The sequence below is a fragment of the Sus scrofa genome, chromosome 14 (genome assembly GCF_054392235.1).
Source record: "Sus scrofa isolate SSC_HxYL_T2T_F1_AM1 chromosome 14, Sscrofa_HxYL_maternal_Yorkshire_Landrace_v2.0, whole genome shotgun sequence".
Classification (NCBI taxonomy): Eukaryota; Metazoa; Chordata; class Mammalia; order Artiodactyla; family Suidae; genus Sus; species Sus scrofa.
Genome location: NC_139396.1, coordinates 56526719 through 56541142, shown reverse-complemented (window position 1 = coordinate 56541142; position 14424 = coordinate 56526719). Strand labels below are relative to the sequence as shown.

The window sequence follows — 14424 nt, the reverse complement described above, 5'->3', positions numbered from 1 at the left end:
GCATCATTATTAGACAAAGGCACAGACAGTGAAAATTGCACACAAAACCAGCTGCGACTATTAACTAGAGGTCGCAAACTAGTAGCCCACGTCCAAGGGCATCAAATACATCCGGCAATATGTGTGGGCAAATCCATTTAAACCAGTATGGAAAATGTGTGGTATGAATGCTTTTAGCTAGTGCATGGCTTATCCAAAGTAGGATATACATTTTGTTCACTCTAACATTTAAGAAACATTTACTTATAGAAATGAATTACACTAGGGAATATCTAGTTTTAATTTCTATGGGGGAATAAGTTCAAATTTACCCAAAGCCCAACTTTTCCCTTTCAAAACTTGAAAAGCCATGAAAACATTTCAAATATATGAACTCCATTAAATAACAGTAATTAAAATTAGAAAATAGGGAAGTTCCCGCTGTACTGCAGCAGGATCCAGCTTCGTCTCTGCAATGGCATAGGTTCAATCCCCAGCCTGGCACAGTTAAGGCTCCAGCATTGCCACAGCTGCGGCATAGGTCGCAGCTGTGGCTCGGCTTTGGTCCCTGGCCTGGACACTTACATATGCCAAAAAACAAAAACAAAAATAAACAAACAAAAAGAATTAGAAAACAGGAATCAAACTTCAGTAAATGAGGATATTAAAATAAATCAGATCCGTTTCATTTCTAGACCTCCAACCAAAAATAAACTTAAAATATTAGTGTGCACTATTTTCCAGAATTACAAAAAGTTAAGAATCAGGACCTGATACAGAAACTTCTGTGAGACACTTTGTGGAAGGGAAACAAACCAACCAACCCATGCATTTCAGCATTACATAAAAAAATTAAAAAAAAAAATCTTTTGGGGGATAATGAATGCAAGACAATTTAATTGCGGGAGTAATGATTCTCCATTCACAGGTAGCTTTTAATCCTCTGTTACCTTAACAAATAACGCAGTTCACTACTGGTTAGAACCTGCAAAGCCAGAAAGAACCATATTAATTTTGTCAACCCTTCTGGGAAAACAACTGGGTGAAATTTGCAGTGTTCAATCATCGATGATCTCCCCCCACTCCCCCACCCCCAGTAACCTGGAGGTTGCAAAAATATATGTTTAACCCACTTAAAGAGAATAATGCTGATCTGGATTCCCTCCACATTGCGCTGCGGGTCCCTTCCTCCCTCTCCCTCCCCCCATTCTCTCTGGCTTTAGAAAAGTAAAGCTGGCAGGGACAAATGGCTTCATGTTGTTGGATGGGAGGAAAAGGACACAATGACTCTTGCAGCCATGGAAGTGAGTAAGGGATTGTGAGGGCACAGAAAAGGGAGATGGCAAAAAGAGCTGATGAGCTAATGCCTACAGACCCAGACACAAACACCGAGAACAGGCAAACGCTTAGAACTCCAACAACAGATCCTTACGTGCTCGGAAAAGAACCTCTTTGAGAATGAGGCTACAATCTTCCGGGCTTCTAACCCAGCTTTTTGCCGAACTTTATACTCCTCCAACCAATTGACGTAGTCGGTGGGGCTGTAGTGTTTCATAAGGGAAGGCCACCTACAAGGAGAGAAACACTCCCTCAGCGCAACGGAGACTCAAAGGCGGCCTTGGGAAACTGGGAAACAGTTGGTTTTAGGGGTCAGAGGGGCCCTGGCGATAGTTCAAATCTCCACCCGGCACGCACGCACTTGCTCACGCCGTGACCTTGGCGTGGCAATAGGAATACTGCATTTCCAGTCCCCATTTATAAAATGGGGACAGTCGTAGCAACAATAATCATAGTGATGACAATCACAGTTAACATTAATTGTGCGCCTCCTAAGAGCCGGGCCCGGTGTAAGTACTCCCTACACATCATCTCATCTAATAACCAAAGTCAAAGGTAGGTCTAATCAACACTGTTTAAAGTCGATGAATGAGGATCAAAAAAGGGAAGTCGCTACCCCCAAGGTCACACGGGGAGTACGTCAGGGCCAGATTTCATCCCCGGTCCCACACCGAAATCTGTGCTCTCAGCTAACTGCCAGGAGATGCTGCGCCCGCTCCTCAAAGGGCTGTTAGGATCACTGCATCACTGGGTCCATGTAAACATTCTAGCACTGAGTCGGGCACAAAAGCAGCGCGCAGAAAGGATGAGTCGTGATACCACAGTCGTCATCCTTTATGGAGGGCCCGGCTGCTGGGCGCTTCCCGATGCGCAATTTGGGCACCGGCGGGTCCGTGCAGCGTGGACCGAGGGGTCGGCGGCCTGGAGGCCTTTGTCTGTCCGTCCCCGGGAAGGGGTCCGGGGGTGGGATCCGGGACTGGGGTCCGCGCGCTGGCAGGGAGGCGGCGGCTATGGGTTGCCGGGCCCGGGCCCCCGGGGCGCAGAGTGGGGGCACGGGCGGCCGGGGCCGCTGGCTCACCTCACCCGGAACTGTTCCTTCCACACCTTCCCGCTACTCTGGCACAGCTCGCGCAGCCGCCGGCAGGTGCTAGAGACGCGGCCTATGTCGGCGGCCGTCAGCGAGCCGCTGCACAGAATGTACTCCAGCACCTCGCCGGGCAGGTTGACGAGGCAGCTGAGGCCCGCCGCCTCGGGCGCGGCCTCCTCCGCCAGCGCCGGCACCACCTCCATCGCGCTATCGACCGCTGCTGCCGCCATCTTGTCTGCGTACCTGGGGCCGCCGCGCGCGCGCACCAGGGCGCCCCCTCGCCCCGCCCACCCGCCTCGAGGGGAGGGCTCCAGGGTCACCCCGCCCACGACGTGACCACACCTCCTCGGTCCAATCAGTTCTCGATGGGCTGCAATGCTGCCAAAGGAAAGAAATACGTTTTGGAAAATAACAGCGCGGTGGGCTCGGGAACTGTGAGTGGACAATCATAGTAGCATCCATTTTTATTATGAGTGCCGAGCGCTTCCTGTGAATGTGCTCATCAGACCTTTCCAATAACCCTATGAACCGTTATTCTCCCCCCAGTTACAGGAAACTGAGGCTCAGGGAGATAAAAGGACTTGTTGAGAGTCCCTTGTCCTAGATTTTAATCCAGATCCGCTTGACTCTGCTTGATTGTACGCTAAACCAATGTGCTGTAATGCTAACGAACAATATTTGAGTGGGGATTGTGCCATGGGCTTTACATACGTTCTTCAAGGATGCCTCATTTGAGCCCTAGGTGATACGTATCATTTTTATACCCATTCTACAGATAAGGAAAACCTGGCTCATAAGGGTGGGAGTCACTGCTTCAAAGTCACAGAGGCAAAAAGTGGTAGAACCTGGATTTGAATCCTGCGCACAGGATTTCCCACTCAACTGAGTGGACACTCTTTCCTCGTGCCTGCACCTATTGTTTATTTTGTCTTTTTAGGGCCACATTCCTGGCATATGGAAGTTCCCAGGCTAGGGGGTGAATTTGAGCTGCAGCTGCTGGCCTACATCGCAGCCACAGCCACACGGGATCTGAGCCTCGACTGCCACCTACACCACAGCTTGCGGGCAACTGTGGATTTCTAGCCCACTGAGTGAGGCCAGGGGTCCAACCCGCATCTTCATGGATACTAGCGCGTTCGTTACCACAGCATCACAACAGGAACTCCTATTTATTAATTTTTTAAACTCGGTTTAGTTTAGTGCCAGGCTCTGTGCTGTATGCCCTGGTGATAGAAGTGAAAAAGACAGGATCTTTGCCTTCCAGGAACTCAGAGTACAATTGGGGGGGTGGGGGGACATGCAAGTACAATCTGTTGTCAGTCCAGGGAGGCTCAATATAGTATTCCCCTCAATTTGGAAATCAGAATCCCCTGAGAGAGGTGAACTAGGAAAGTTATTCTTAATGGATGGTGTTGAGCCATCCATGACTCCCTATTACCCTAAGAAACAAATCCAAGAGTTCGCCTTGTGGCTCAGCAGGTTAAGAACCCTACATAGTGTCTGTGAGGATGTAGGTTCAATCCTTGACCTCACTGGGTTAAGGATCTGGCAGCATTGCTGCTAGCTGATGTGTAGGTTGTACATGTGACTTGCTCTGGCCAGCAGCTGCAGCTCCTATTCAACCCCTAGCCTGGGAATTTCCATATGTCAAGGGTGTAGCCATTTAAAAAAAAAAAAGAAAAGAAGGGAGGAAGAAAGGAAGAGAAATCCAAAATCCCTAACATTGTTGCAAAGGGACAGACTCCTATCTTCCTCTCCTTGCTTATCTGAAGCCATTCTCTCCCTCACTAGCCTCACTGTAGCCAGGCTGGGGTCTTTCCTCCCACTTCTGGCCTTCACATATATACTGTTTCCATGGCCTGGAATGTGCTTTGTGCCAGCACGTCCTCCTTTTAGCTCCTCCTCCTTGTCTTCCAGGACTTAGCCGAACCTCTCCAGATGCCCTCCCCTTCCCCCACCCCAGCGCCAGAACCAGATCCAGCCCCTTCACAGCATGTTACAGGCTTGCAATGATTACTTAATTGCACTATTTGTTTGATCTTCATCTTTCCCACTGGATCAGAAGCAGCTTGAGGATCAGGCCTGTCTTTGATTCACCTGTGGATGCCCACGCATTTGGCCCAAGGCCTTGTACCGAGCAGCCCCTCAATAATTATCTCTTGATGGCAATTGTCTAACTAGCTGTTTAGCAAGAGCCAGTGACGTGGCCTTCTGATGCCCAGTTTTTAAAATGGGGGTAATAATAATGCTGGCCTCCTGGGACTGTTGTGAGAATTAAATGAGTACATTATGTAAAGTGACTAGAACAGTACCTGGCATGGAGACCGTGCTTGATAAAAGCATTATGGGGGAACGGGGAGAAACTGCTTAATGGGTACGGGTTTCATTTTAGGTGATGGAAATATTTTTGAAAAGAGCGGCAGTGGTTGCATAATGTAGTGAATGTACTAAACACCACTGAATCATTTGCTTTATTATGTTTAATTTTATGTGATGTGAATTTCACCTCAATCCTTTTTTTTTTGAAAAGTGTGTTACTACTTGAATTAATTTAATGGGGCTACCACAACAATGTGCCATAGACTGGGTGACTTAAACAACAGAAATTTATTGTCTCACAGCTCCAGAGGCTAAGTCCAAGATCAAGGTGTTGGAGGGTTGGTTTCTTCCAAGACCCTCTATCCTTGGCTTGTAGGTGGCCATCTTTGCCCTGTGTCTGGACATGGTCTTCCTTCTGTATGTCTGCATCTCAATCTCTTTTTCATAACAACAGTCACACTGGATTCAGACCCATGCTAATGGCCTCATACTAATGACCCATACTAATGACCTCTTTAAAGAATGTGTTTCCAAATATAGTCGCATTTGAGATTCTGGGGGTTAGGTCTTCAAGGGGATATGGTTACTGGTGCTTCTGCAACTGTCAGCATTAAGACAGAAAGGTTTAGGAGTTCTCTTGCGGTGCAGCAGGTTAAGGATCTAATCCTTAACCCACTGAGAGAGGCCAGGAATCAAACCCGCATCCTCATGGACACAATGTCCAGTTCTCAAACCTAGAGCCACAACGGGGACTTGGAAACCCAGTTTATTTATTTATTTAAATTTTTAAATTAAATTATTTTTAGGGCTGCACTCTCAGCATATGGAGGTTCCCAGGCTAGGGGTTGAATTGGAGCTATAGCTGCTAGCCTACGCCACCACCACAGCGATGTCGGATCTGAGCCACGTCTGCAACCTACACTGCAGTTCACGGCAATGCTGGATCCTTAACCCACTGAGGGAGGCCAGGGATCGAACCTGCATCCTCATGGATGCTAGTCAGTTTCATTTCCCCTGAGCCACAGTGGGAACGCCAGAAACCCAGTTTAAATATTCACATTTCTCTCCTCAGCCCAGTGCTCTTCTCTGAGATCTAGGCTCACTTAGCCAACTGCTCACCTGACATTCCCTCTGAGCCCCTGAAACTCAGCTTATCCTGGGGGAAAATCATAACGCCCTCCCCAACCCCCACCCTCACCCGGTAATTCACCTTGTCCTCTTCCAGTGCTTCCTGCCTTGGGAAGGCACCCATTCCAGCCAAACTGGAAACTTGTTGCCACCCCTGCTACTTCTCTCTCCCTCACTCTGCTTATCCAAGTGCCCAGTAGAGGATAACATCTTGGTGCCTCAGTTTCCTCATCTATAAAATGGGGATAATTACAGATCTTCCTATGATATGAAACAATCCTTATCAGTTCCTGTTTCTGCCTAACAAATAAACTCAAAGCCTAGCAGCTGCAAACAACCTTGTTTTTGTGTTCTCGATTCTGTAGGCCAGGCAATAGGGAAGGGCTCTGTTGGGCAATTCTAAATGGGAACCAAGTGGTGGCTCCATGGTCTGTGCTTTCAACCACTGCACACACTAACCTCTGTTAGATCCCACAGGTCCTGGAAAAAGGGTTGGCATTGTATTTTATTTTATTTTTGCTTTTTAGGGTCTCATTTGCAGCACATGGAAGGTCTCAGGCTAGGGGTCAAATCAGAGCTACAGCTACCGGCCTATGCCACAGCTACAACAACGCAGATCCAAGCCGTGTCTGCGACCTACGCCATAGCTCATGGCAACGCCAGATCCTTAATACTCTGAGTGAGGCCAGAGATCACCGGTGCATCCTCATGGATACTAGTCGGGTTCATCACCACTGAGCCACAACGGGAACTTCTGGGATTTTAATCTTACAGTGTGCTGGAAAGCACTCTCTGTATTGAAATGCCCAACAGAGGTTAAGTTCTCTGCGCCTCAGTTTCTTAAGAGACACTTTTTTTGGAGGAACAGGGAAGCAATTTTCTTTTCTGAAAGATTACTCCTAATATTTCTCAACGCTGTATACTTTTCTGTCTCCTCAGCCACAGTCCCGGTCCACATCCCCTCTGTAGCTCTTAATAGTTCTTAATAGTTCTTAATGGTTCTTAATAGTTCTTCCCTGATGACACTCAAACTTGGTTAAGTTTCCAGCCTGTTCAGAAGGCAGACTGCACAGCTATACAGGTGCTTGGTAAGCTGTTGTTATGAACGACTATTCCTTTCTTATTGATGACAAAGAAAAAGTGAAATCTCCTTTTCAACTGGGAGTTTCCATTGTGGATCAGTGGGTTAAGGACCTGACATTGTCTCTGTGAGGCTGTGGGTTTGATCCCTGGCCTCACTTGGTGGGTAAGGAGCAGGTGTTGCTGCAAGCGGCAGTGTAGGTTGCAGATGTGGCATGGATCCACTGTTGCCATGGCTATGCTGCATACCCCAGCTGTAGATCCAATTTGACCCCTGGGCAAGGAATTTCCATGTGCCACAGGTGTGGCTTCTAGAAAAGGAGAACAGTTTTATTGTTGAACAAGCATTAAACCAGATGGTAATGCACATCACAGGTGACGTGCTAATGAGATTTCAAAGACAGAAGTCCCACCTATATATATATATATTTTTTCTTTTTTGGCTGTTCCCATAGCGTGTGGAAGTTCCCAGGCCAGGGATTGAATCCAAGCCCAAGCTTCGACCTACACTGCAGCTGCAGCAATGCTGGATCCTTAAACCCACTGTGCCACAGCAGGAACTCCCATTATGAACATGCTCCCATTAATGGTGGCTTATAAATTACCATTCACTTGAAAGGTCAAACAGATCTGATCACCCTTTCACTGGTTTATTCTTTCCCAGTTCATCCTAAGGTCACGTGGTGACTGGAGTACACGTTGTGCTGCTTAACTGCCTTTGTCACAAAGAGAAAGAAAACTTTTTTTTTTTTTTTTTTTTTGTCTTTTCTAGGGCTGCTCCCGCAACATATGGAGGTTCCCAGGCTAGGGGTCAAATCAGAGCTGTAGCCGCCAGCCTATGCCACAGCCACAGCCACGCCAGATCTGAGCTGTGTCTGCGACCTACACCACAGCTCACGGCAATGCCGGATCCTTAACCCACTGAGCAGGCCAGGGATCGAAACGGCAACCTCATGGTTCTTAGTCGGATTTGTTAACCACTGAGCCACGACAGGAACTCCAAGAAAACTCATCTTGGTGATAAACTGGTGGTTACAGCCTGAAACCCAGTGCTCCCACTCCCACATCACAGGGAAATAGTATCTTCCCTAATATTTACATTTCAAAGAGGTGGTTCCCAAAGCGTTAAGAGAAGCATTCCTGGGCTATAATATTGGCCAGAGGCTTATTTAGCCTTTGAAAAGATTTGCCAGAGGTAGTACAGACACAGAGTAGTATTCGGCCATAAAAAGGAGTGAAGCACTGACACATGCTACCGTGTGGATGCACCCTGAGAACATGATGCTGAGTGAAAGAAGCCACACACAGAAGGACAAACAGTGTATGATCCCACTTCTCTGAAATGTCTAGAATAGGCAGATGTATAGAGATGGAATGTAGATGAGAGGTTTCCCAGGGGCTGGGAGGGCAGAGGGAATAGGGGGTTAGACTGCTGAATGGGTACAGAGCTTCTGTTTAGGGTGATGAAAAAGTTCTATCCAGAGAGTGGTAACACTTATGCAGCATTATCAATGCCCTTAATGCCACTGACATGTGTACTTAAAAATAGTTAGATTCTTGAGATCCCTAATGCCTAGCTGTTTGAGATCCGGCATTGTCACTGCTATAGCGCGGGTTCGATCCCTGGCCAGGGAACTTCCACATGCTGTGGGTGTGGCCAAAAAAACCCACAACCAAACCAAAGCACACACACACCTCCTAAATTTCCTGTTATGTAGAGTTTACCATGGTATTAAAAAAAATAACACCCACAAAAAGGATTTACATTTATATCGAAGAGACAGAGGAAAGACAGGTACAGAATTTCTTGAGGAAATTCTCTAAGACAGGAAGGAGGGTCTCTTTCCACGTTGGCAACAGGGAAAATTTTGTTTTTCATGTGCCCTACAGTACCCTCATACAGAATTGCTGACTGTACTTAAGCCAGAGCTGGTCCCTACTACCCGAGGTCCTGCTTAAAATTCCCTTGCACAAGTCCCAATCCTTGACTACTTCTTGGTTCCCCAGAGTTCCTCCAGGGTACCCCTCCCTGATGCAGCAAGATAATGAACCTATCTTTGTGGACCATCGGTATATTTTCTGGTTATCTTTGGCTGAAGGACTTCAACATTCCTTTCCCACGAGCCAGCTGCTATCCAGCTAAAGAGACCATTTCACCCCCACCTCGGCCTCTCCTATGGCTTTCCTTGTTCTCAAAATAAACATACCCATCCTTTCTCTTCTGGTCCATCCCCCAGATTCTCCCTCCCACCTGCTACTCCAGGACCACTTTCCTGGAGTGTCGCAGCTCCTCTGCATCTTTTAGACTTCAACTCAAGCACTTACACCTGTCTGTTGACCACAAACTGTCGGCTTCTTCTGCCTCGTGCCCTTGGCAGGACCCCCTTTTCTGCATTCAGTACATACTTCCAAATTGTTACGGCACGCACAGTGGCCTGATTATTGGATTCACCCACCAGCATGGGCCCATCCAGGTTTTTTGGGGTGTGGACAAAGAATTTTGCTGCCACCAAGCCATCAGCTGCCCTGATCATACACCCTGAGGGGAATTCAGGATGGAGAAAAACAGGGTACTGGCCCTGGTAGTTAAGATGCCTATCAAAGGAATGATTTCATTGAGACCAGGTTCTTACATCTTTCAGGACACAAAAAAGCACTAAAATCATTAACTTGAGATGACTTTTTTTTTTTTCTGATTAGCAGTGATCTTTTGCTGTTTGACTTCACGGTTTGTTTTTGGCAAAAACTCCTATATATCCCTACTTTTCCCTTACCCCTTTGGAACAATTCCTCAGAGCCATGTGAGAGGCTGCCTTCCTGGGCTAGCATCCTCAGTAGTATCCTTGAATAAAACCCCATTTGAAACTTCCAGGTTGTGCTTTTTTTTTTTTTTCCCACAGTCAACACGGGCCTGTTTGGAGGTCCTATTTTAGAAAAGGAGGAGTTTCCATTGTGGCTCAGCGGATTAAGAACCTGACTAGTATCCATGAGGATGCGGGCTTGATCCCTGAGCTTGCTTAGTGGGTTAAAGAATCTGGTGTTGCGTGAGCTGTGGCGTCGGTCACAGATGCGGCTCAGATCTGGCATTGCTGTGGCTATAGAGTAGGCTGGCGTCTATGGCTCCATTTCACCCCCTAGCCTGGGAACCTCCATATGCCACACGTGCAGCCCTAAAAAGGAAAAAAGAAAGAAACAGAATTCAACGGGATGAACTTGTAAATAAACAGGAGGGCATTTATGTAGAATGAGGAAAGAAGAGGGCTTGGATGACATCTTTCTAAATGAGGGGCCTGACGTTTAGTTTCATTAATTCTGTGATAAACACATTTCTCTCTTTAAAAGGTGACCTCTAGGAAAGCAGGGCCTCTGTCCCATTTTGCTCAACTATTTACCAAGTGTACTGCTAGGGTGTGTAGAGGGTCTCGTGCTTAGAGAGACACCTCTTCAGACTAGCTCACCCCTACCATCCCTGGGGAGGTGTGGCTTGTTCCTTTATCCTCCTCAAAGTCACCTCATGGATAAGGCATTGCCTGGCCACCTCATTTAAAACCTCTGTCTCTCCATCCTGCTTTGTTTTTCTCCAAAATTACTTAATCACTGTCTAACACACTCCTGAAAGAAAATTCACTTGCTGGAGTTCCCTGGTGGCTCAGTGGGTTAAGGAATTGGTGTTGCCACTGGTGTGGCTTGGGTTTGATTTCTGGCCCATGTACTTCCTGCTGTGGGTGCAGCCAAAAAACAAACAAAGCACCCCACTTACTTATGTCCCTCTCGTTCCAGTAGAACATGAACTCTACTGTTTGGTCTCCAATGTCCACAAAAGACCTTAATGCTTATTAAGTCCTCATTATATGTCTATTGAATGAACAAATTAGTCCTACGAGTGCAGCGCAATTGAGCAGAATGCATTTTGCAGGTGGAGTGGACATGAACTTTTGAGGGCCAGAAACATGACTATGGGAGGCTGGAAAATGGCTCCCAAACTCATTCACATTCCAATCGCTAGAACCTGTGAACAGGTTACTATGATGTGTTCCCCCCGCCCACGTCACCAAGCAATTCTCTGACACATTTTGGATGTCCTACGATTCAACTCAGTGCTGCCACCATCCACCTGACACTCTCAGCCAGGAGCCAGGTCCCCAGGTTAAGGGTTCAGTCCTGCAAGACTGCCCCCGCTCCCCACCCCACTTTAAGAAGCCACCTTGCAAGTCCACATTGTCACCTGCACTTCTGCCAGACTGGCTATAGCTCAGAGGGTCCTGTGAGCCCCTCCTTGTCTTTGATTAATTTGCTAGAATGCCTCTCAGAACTCAGAGAAATGAATTTGCTTACTAGATTAACCAGTTGATTACAAAAGGACACAACTCAGAAAGCACCAGATGGAAGAGAGGCCCTAGCAAGGTGTAGGGCAGAGTACAGAGCTTCTGTGTTTTCTGAGTCTCTCACTCTCCCCAAATACCTCATCTTCAACAGCCTGAAAGCTCCCTGAGCATTTGGGTTTTTAGGGAGGCCTCATTACATAGATTAATTCATTGAGCACTGGTGATCTTTTTTTCTTTTTTTTGTCTTTCTGCCTTTTCTAGGGCCGCTTCCCGCGGCTTATGGAGGTTTCTTAGGCTAGGGGTCTAATCAGAGCTGTAGCTGCTGGCCTACGCCACAGCCACAGCAATGCTAGATCTGAGCCGAGTCTGCAACCTACACCACAGCTCACGGCAAGGCCAGATCCTTAACCCACTGAGCGAGGCCAGGGATTGAACCCACAACCTCATGGTTCCCAGTTGGATTCATTAACCACTGCGCCACGACGGGAATTCCCGCACTGGTGATCATTGAGTCAACTTCCAGCCCCTCTCCCCTCCAAGGAGGTGTGGTGGGCAATGTAGGACTAAAAGTTCCAGCCCTCTAATCACCTGGCTGGTTTCCCTGGCAACCAGCCCCCTTCCTCAGGTGTTTTCCAAAAGTTAACCACATTAACTAATGTAAACTCAGGTGTGGTTGATAGGGGGTTGTTAAGGATAATGAGACACCTTTATCACTCTTATCACAGGAGATTCCAAGAATTTTAGGAGCTCTGAGCCAGAAACGTATCTTTCTTATCATAAACCACAATATCCGAGGTATCTTACATGGCAAAAGAGGCTTTGCAGATGTAATTAACACCTTGAGATGCTGGGATCACCCTGGACCATCCTGTGGGCTCAGTGTCATCACTAGGGTCTATGAGGAGGGGGATGGAGGGTCAGAGTCTGGAGATGTGACAATGGAAGCAGGGGTTGAAGTGATGCTGGGCTGTAAGCCCAGAAATGTGGGCAGCGTCTAAAAGCTGGAAAACATAAGGAAATGGATTCTTCCCTAGGGCAGTAGCAAAAAGAATTAATAAAATTTAATACAGATTTTACTTCTGTATTGCTGCTGTAACAAATTGCAATTTAGGGGCTTAAAACAACACAAATTTGTTGTCTCACGGCTCTGGATGTCAGAAGTCTCAATCAAGACGTCAGCAGAGCTGTGTTCCCTCTGGAGGCTCTGGGTGAAAATCTGTTCTTGGCCTTTCCCAACTTGTAGAGGTGGGATTTGAACTCTTTGGCTCATAGCAGCATGACTCCAAACTCTGCAGCAATTAAAACAGTATGCAAGGGGAGTTCCTGAGGTGGTGCAGCAGGTTAAGAACCTGTCTGCAGCAACTCAGGGTCCTGTGGAGGTTTGGGTTCGATCCCTGTCCCAGTGCAGTGAGTTAATGTATCTGGTGTTGCCACAGCTGAGGCTGGGATTCCGTCCCAGGCCTGGGAACTTCCATATGCCTCAGATGCATAAAAAAAAATATATATATATATATATATAATATAGTAATAATAAATATAAGAGTATAATAAATAAGTAATAATAAGTTTAAGAACCCAAAAAACAAAACACAACAAAAAAACATCATGCCTGGGAGATTTTTGTGACTGCTCGTTAGTCAGTGTTACTGTGGCAATAGATAACAGATACATAGAAACAAATAAAACACACACACACTGAACAATTGCAAAGCAATACCTCCACTCCGCCAGGCGATTGGTATAAGCAGGAAGTATCGTTGGAGGGTAGAGGAGGGCTTTCCTGAAAAGGCAGTGTTTGAATCAAGCCCTCAGCCATAGAGGATCTACAGAGGGGAGAGGGGAGAGTGGGTTTTCTAGGCAGGGGGCGTGGCAGAAGCCAAGGCCAGCTGGAAGGAACCTAAAAGCTGTGCTTAGAATACTTGGGATCAATCAGCAGACTGGAAATACTGCCTGGAGCAGTGGCCCAAACAGAAACCCACAGGCTGCCTGTGGCCAGAGCAAGCACTGAATGTTGGTCTTCCCCATCTGGTCCCTGGTGGCCCCAAATCCGTGTGAGCAAAGGCATGACGGGATGAAAAAAAATGTTTCTGGAAGGGCAATCTGGGGGCAGCGTGTGCTTTCCAAGGAAGGCGATGCTACCAATACCAGCTTGGTGGAATGAGGAACAGGTGTCTCTCTCTCTCTGCCTGTAGTCTTTTGCCAGCGGCTTTTCTGCTAGTAACCGCATTTCCATTAGCAACTCTTTTCAAAGCCTTCAAAACAAAACTGATTCACCGGCTCACTGCAAAATGTTTAATTAACACCACAGATACTACACCTTGAGTGGATAGTGTGTCTCAGAGGCTTTCTTGCATTTAATAGTTTCTTTTCACCATCGCCTATGTAAAGAGACCAGGAATGGGAGCAGAGGAGGAGAGGGGTGCTCACCCCCTCGAAGATCTCAAAATTCTTGGAAACAGTAAATTAGGGAGGAGAGAGTGGGGCTTCCAATATCAACTCCCAACTCTGAGTTTCGGGTGAGAAAACCAAGATGCCAAGAAGCCAGACCACCCACTCCTGTACTCCCACTCTGCCCCCAGGTCTCGTAATACACAAGATTTGAGTCCTTTTTTTTTTTTTTTAAATCACTTTACTAATTACTCTGGTTTTAATCTTCTGCCATTTGATTAACTTAATCTTATTTTCCTCCAGAGGCTACTGCTAAAGCAATTTCTTTTTACTGATGTGGGTTAAGCTCTATATTGATTCTAAATACTTACCCTGTTTTTGCTCTCTCGGCGATTTTGCCAAGGGTCCAATGCAAAAAATAACTACATTTTAACTGTTTAAACTGACTGCGAAGCCCATATTCTGTATTGATTTGCAGCGACTCAAAAATCCTTTTCCCACTCCCCTACTTGTTTTCCATGCCCTTCTCCTTATGATTTGTGGTTGGGAAGGTTCTGTTTTGGTGCGAACTTGGATTTTTCACTTGGTTGCCAGGCAACAGAAGCCTCCCCAGACAAGATGCCTATAAATGTTAAATTGACCCCAGCCACCTCCAAGGCTGGGCCTGTCAAAACTCCATTGAGTGTATGAGGCACGTGGGGGAGCTGGTTAAAAACATGAGTGGTATCAAAACTTATCCCCAGTGCAAATGAGCAGGTGTAGGGGGAGGCCAGGGATTGG

At 46.9% G+C, this 14424-nt stretch overlaps 1 protein-coding gene across 7 annotated transcripts in view; it reads right to left on the bottom strand.

Moving 5' to 3' along the window:
• FBXO21 (F-box protein 21) overlaps window positions 1–2645 on the bottom strand; it is a 41199-nt gene extending 38554 nt beyond the window's left edge. For 6 of the 7 annotated variants that reach the window (XR_014825615.1, XR_014825616.1, XR_014825617.1 and 3 more), the window contains exons 1-2: window positions 2396–2645; window positions 1412–1547 (exon numbers count right to left, since the gene is read on the bottom strand). Coding sequence is in view for 4 of the 7 variants with exons in the window: in XM_013990332.3 (XP_013845786.1) it covers window positions 1412–1547; window positions 2396–2634 (375 nt within the window). In the remaining 3 variants the exon portion in view is untranslated. 7 annotated transcript variants of the gene reach the window in all.
• Window positions 2646–14424: the final 11779 nt, after the last annotated feature.